This window comes from Priapulus caudatus, unplaced genomic scaffold (genome assembly GCF_000485595.1).
Source record: "Priapulus caudatus unplaced genomic scaffold, Priapulus_caudatus-5.0.1 Scaffold413, whole genome shotgun sequence".
NCBI classification, from domain to species: domain Eukaryota; kingdom Metazoa; phylum Priapulida; class Priapulimorpha; order Priapulimorphida; family Priapulidae; genus Priapulus; species Priapulus caudatus.
In genome coordinates, this window is record NW_014577474.1 from 143452 (window position 1) to 149154 (window position 5703).

The 5703-nt window shown below is 44.2% G+C and overlaps 1 protein-coding gene across 1 annotated transcript in view; it reads left to right on the top strand.

Moving 5' to 3' along the window:
• LOC106810149 (filamin-C-like) overlaps positions 1-5703 on the top strand; it is a 23065-nt gene that overhangs the window by 11732 nt on the left and 5630 nt on the right. The window contains exons 3-6 of the mRNA XM_014813431.1: positions 1901-2096; positions 2603-2882; positions 3516-3627; positions 4234-4424. Of these exons, the coding sequence (XP_014668917.1) occupies positions 1901-2096; positions 2603-2882; positions 3516-3627; positions 4234-4424 (779 nt within the window). The remainder of the gene's footprint in view (positions 1-1900; positions 2097-2602; positions 2883-3515; positions 3628-4233; positions 4425-5703) is intronic.

Sequence of the window (5703 nt, forward strand, 5' to 3'; positions counted from 1 at the left end):
CGCCGCGCTCTCTTCTCTCTCTCTCTCTCCTCTCTCTCTCTCTCTCTGCTCTGCCTCTCTTCTCTCTCTTCTCTCCTCGCTCTCTCTCTCTCTCTCTCTCCTCTCTCTCTCTCGTTCTCTCTCTCTCTCTCTTGCTCTCTCTCTCTCTCTCTCTCTCTCTCCTCTCTCTCTCTCGCCCTCTCTCGTCTTCGCCTCGTCTCTCGTTCATCTCTCTCTCTCTCATCTCTCTCTCTCTCTCTTCTCTCTCTCTCTCTCTCTCTCTTAGAACTGTGGATATCGCCTGTAGCTGTTTGCATTGCCTCGCCGTTGTCGCTCTTACGTTTCCGCTTGTCGGTTGGGGCACCGCCTTGGCGTACGAATTCCCGGCATCTCGTATCTCGACGCTTCTTCCCATAGTCCATGTCCTTACTATTTACCAGTATCATGATGAGTGAACTATTTCAGGGAGAGCGATATACATTCGCTGATGTGCGGTAGTTTTGGAATAGATCATTGATCTATGTCTCTTCACTCCGATACTTGCGGTAACGGTTTGCATAAAATGTTAAAAATTTCTTACGCCATCGCTTCCGCATTCGCGCACCGCGTAGGGTTTTTATTAGGTACTCGGTGACTAGGTTGACATTCTCTCGCTCTGAAACGACCTGCGTCTTGTGGTGGGAGGGTGCGTTGGGTTGTATATGAACTGATTGCATGGTTTTTCTCTCTCGCTCTCGCTCTCGCAATCGCACTGAATATTTTTAGGTTATGGTGCTATCGTTACAGTGCAACATTTTCTGGCTATTAATGTTATGTATCGTATAGTGTTGTCTGATACGTTGGTGCCAATATTGAACTTTCTCTTGTGGTATTGTATATGAACTCCTGTGTGTGTGTTGTGCGGTTGATGGGGTGCGGTTAGTGTATGCATACAATTTATTGCTTTGCTTTAGAATGACATCAATGAATGTTAATACGTACATTTTTTAGCATTGATGTGTATTCATGGTATACTCATTGTTAAAATGATTCCTCACCACGACTCGCTCCTCTCCTCTCAATGTATGCATTATATTTGATATTTTAATACTGTAATATCTTCATTTATGTTAATGGTACGGTTGCTGCCAAAAATTTGTTCTAAAAACAATAAGAATCAGGGCGTAGCGCAGGCATTTTCAAGTTGTAGGCCGGCACTATTCTGAGCGCGAGCACACATCGCTGTTGGCGCGGAGCGCTCAAAGAAAATTGTTTTGCGTTTTACAAACCCCGATGGCGGAACGGCCTTCCGAGTGTTCATTCTTGGTTCCCTGACCTCTTGCTAAACTTGAGGAACTCTATTCTAATTCACTTTTAACCCGCAAACACAAACGAGTTAAATGTGTTACGAACGAGTTAAAATCGTTAAAAAAATTGACCTATCGCGTCTGAAATTTAGTTCTCGGTATATAGTGTTACGAATGAGTTAAAATGTTAAAAAACTGACAATATCGGATCCTAGTCTTTTTCGGCGGGTAGAGTGTTGAATGAAACGGCACGCGATAGAAATGACAGCCTAGATGACAGAAGAATAGGTCACCTAATTTAGCCATATTCTCGCTACGTTCATTTGAATAGTTTAATTTAGCCATATTCTCGCTACGTTCATTTGAATAGTTTAATTTAGCCATATTCTCGCTACGTTCATTTGAATAGTTTTTCCTGCCTAGACTCTTAAACTCGTCCAGCAAGCTTATGTATTTGAATTATGGGTGTTTAAAAAAAAAAGGTAACTTGGCCAAAAAAAGTGTAGGCCCGGGCCTACAGTGCTACATACTGGCTACGCCCCTGGAAGTAACAGAAAAACGGGGTGGCTTTGTAACCATTGTCATCAGGGTAGTACAAAAGAGTTAATTGCTTGCATTTCTGTGTCCATTTCTAGGAAACACCGACATTTTGCAAGGTAACCTCAAGTTAATTCTCGGTTTGGTATGGACTCTGATTCTGCAGTACCAGATCGGCAAGTCAAAGAACATGTTCCCGCCAAAAAAACTCATGATGACGTGGGTACAAGAGGTCATCAAAGAGTGCCAGGTGACGAACTTCACAACAGACTGGAATGACGGCATTGCGCTCAGGTTTGTGACGGTTTAATGTTATTAAATTACAGGGATGTTGTCGTGCAGCTAGACACAGAGCAATTTTAAGGTTCAAAGGATCCTTACATCTACAACCTAGAACCTTTCACAGTTGATAAATCATGCCTATACTTCAACATATCTGTGTGTAATTGAGCTATTTTACTCAGCAGCGATAAAACTACTCACTAACGACTAAGATATGTGCATGTAACATGTCCTTGCGCGCAGGGATAAAAATACTGAAAATATAACACGAATGAGTGGAAACGTTGCAAACACCATGATTTGAATCGATAATACGATATCAGGAGTGTATAATATAGATTTATGTTATACACTATACTATACACTATTATATATTATAGTCTATATTATACACTCTAATGATATAAGAATTTTTGCATCAATACACCAATAAATACCAGCAAAAAATCGTTTAAATCAGATAATACATTGATTAAATTGTGCCTGCTAATGAGATGCGTAACCACGCTCAATTGCAGTGCGCTGATCGATTACTGCGAACCAGGGCTGTTTGCCAACTGGCGCCACCTGAACCGCAGAGAGCGGCTGGCAAACTGCGGGGACGCCATGTTGGTCTCGCAGCGTGAGTGGGGCATCCCGCTCGTCGTGTCCCCGGAGGACTTCTCGAGCGATTACCTGGACGAGCTGTCCGGCATGACGTACCTGTCCTACTACATGAAGGAGGGATCGCCGGGCTACCGCGCCACGCTGCAGTGGGTGAAGCAGAAAGTCGTCGACATGCATGTGACGAACTTCACGGTGAGTGAACCGCCCGCGTGCGGTGTAGATGACGGCGTAGTCGGCCACACGTTAGCGTTACCATCTCTTCTTCTCTTAGTTCCTTCTCTCCTCGTGGAGAATAGGGCCGGAAATAAAATCTCTCCATGACGTTCAATCTTTGGCAGCTCTTTCGGCCTCGTTCTATGTTTTAAACCCTAATGTAATCCTTTCTTTCTTCACTGTCCTTCGCCATGTTTCCTTTGGTCTTCCCTCTTTTCTCTTCCCTCCGGGGCAGCGTTGCCATACTGCCGCGATACTGCGGCGGCAAGCGCAGGTTGGTATTGTAGAGGCAGCCACATGGATGCCATCAGGAGTCTATCAATAGACTCCTGATGCCATGTAGATACATAGATAGATACATATAGATACATACATAGATACATATAGATACATACATAGATACATATAGATACATAGATTTATGGGGAGAGATTGATCTGTTGTCAACGTTATAAAACTTCCGTGTGAAGGTCTTCAGTGGGAAACGTTTTCTGTGATCTTTTGTTTGTTTTTCACAAGTAGTTTTGTGTGTTTGCCCTGAATATCTTATAAAGGAACATTTTAATCACACTAATGTTTATACAATTTTTACCACATCTGTCTTGCATGCAGACTGATTGGAATGATGGCCGTGCATTGTGTTCGTTGGTCATTGCCCTTGGAGGAAACGTCGTCGGCTATCCTAACCTAAATCCCAACGAAGGACAATACAACAACCAGCTGGGTGAGTTCTTTCTCATCTACTCACGACTTGTGTTTGCCCCATATAGCAAAATCTTTGACCTTGCGTGTAAATGTCCCCGGTCTGTTAACGACAAAATCAAACAATCAGACAACAACAAAACATGACAATAACAATTACTATGGCAATAACAATATGCATACATCACATCATCATCATCAACAACAACAACAACAACAACAACAACAACAACAACAACAACAATACAACAATAATAAACAAACAGTAACAAAACAAACAATAAGCAAATGCCCAACTACACTAGGTACATTTAAAACACCTAGCCCCTCCCCATCCATCTAAAAATATCTACCCTCTCCCCCATCTATCTGCTCAGCAATCTTCATCCATAATTACTTTTAGAAGTCAATTCTATAAGTATTCTCATGACTTCAACTATTTTATTTATTTACATATCTTATATATCTCACATGTACATATTTAATATCTTTTCATTTTATTGCTCAGTCGTTTGCGATATCGATGTGCTGCGCTTTTGATATCATTTTATGTAAAAAGGCGCAGTATAAATAGGCCTAAATAAAATAAATAAATAAATAAAATATTCGTATATGTGTAACACCGCAGGTATTGATGCTGCGAGGAAGCTTGGGGTGGAGCCGGTGCTGTCTGCGAAGGCCATGGCCGACCCTGACGTCGAACACCTGGGCATCATGGCGTACGCGGCGCGCTGCCAGAACGCAAAACCGAGGATGAGCATGGAGGAGCGAGTCGGAATCACCGGCGACGGTCTGAAGGTGGCCTACGTCGGCAAGACGGTGAGTGATCGACGCATGCACACACGTGCGTGTACGCACACATACATACATGTAGCTTTACTCACACACACACGCATGCATGCACGCATACATGCATGCACACATGCATACATACGTGTACATGTATGCACGCACACATGTACGTGTATGCACACACACATACATGTACGTGTACGCTCACACGCACGTACGTGTACGCACGCACACACATACGTGTACGCACACACGCATACGTGTACGTGTATGCACGCACACATATATGTACGTGCATGCATGCACACACGTGTATGTATGCACACGCACGTACATCTACGTGTAAGCACACACACGAACATGTACTTGTATGCACACACGCACACACGTACGTGTACACACACACACACACACACACGCACATATATGTGTATGCACACATGCACACATGTACGTGTATGCACACACACATACATGTATGTGTACACACACACACACATGCATGTATGTGTATGCACACACACATGTGTGTACGTGTATTCACACACGCATACCATACATGTACGTGTATGGCACTGTATGCGCACATGCATACGAGTACGTGTATGCACACACACATACATGTATGTGTACACACACAAACACACATGTATGTGTATGCACACACGCATACCATACATGTACGTGTATGGCACTGTATGCGCACATGCATACGTGTACGTGTATGCACACACACATACATGTATGTGTACACACACACACGCACGCACGCACGCACGCACGCACGCACGCACGCACGCACGCACGCACGCACGCACGCACAGACACACACACACACACATACGTGAATGGGCAGGCACTTGCACGCTCAGACGCACATATACATACAAACGTACGCATGCATGTGTACTCACACTTTTGACACCTCCTCATACACTTTTGGATAGCAAAGGCACATACACACCTAGCCCCTTGACACATGCCCGCGTCCATGCACTCACAAGGTACACTCACACACACAAGCATGCACACGTCCACACACACACACAGTACGTTCACACACACAAGCATGCACGTGTGCACATATTACGCGTACTGCACAAGTGTAAATTTTTATTAAATGTGTGACAGGTATTTCATGATGGGTTATATATATATATACAGGGCCGTAGTGGCCGCCACGGCAGCACGGCACAGCCGTGGCACTATTGTGCAGGGAACCAAGGAGCAACATATACCAAGGAGATAAAACCCCGCGGGGGGGGGGGGGGGGGGGGCACTCACCCCACATTATGATAGGTATGTG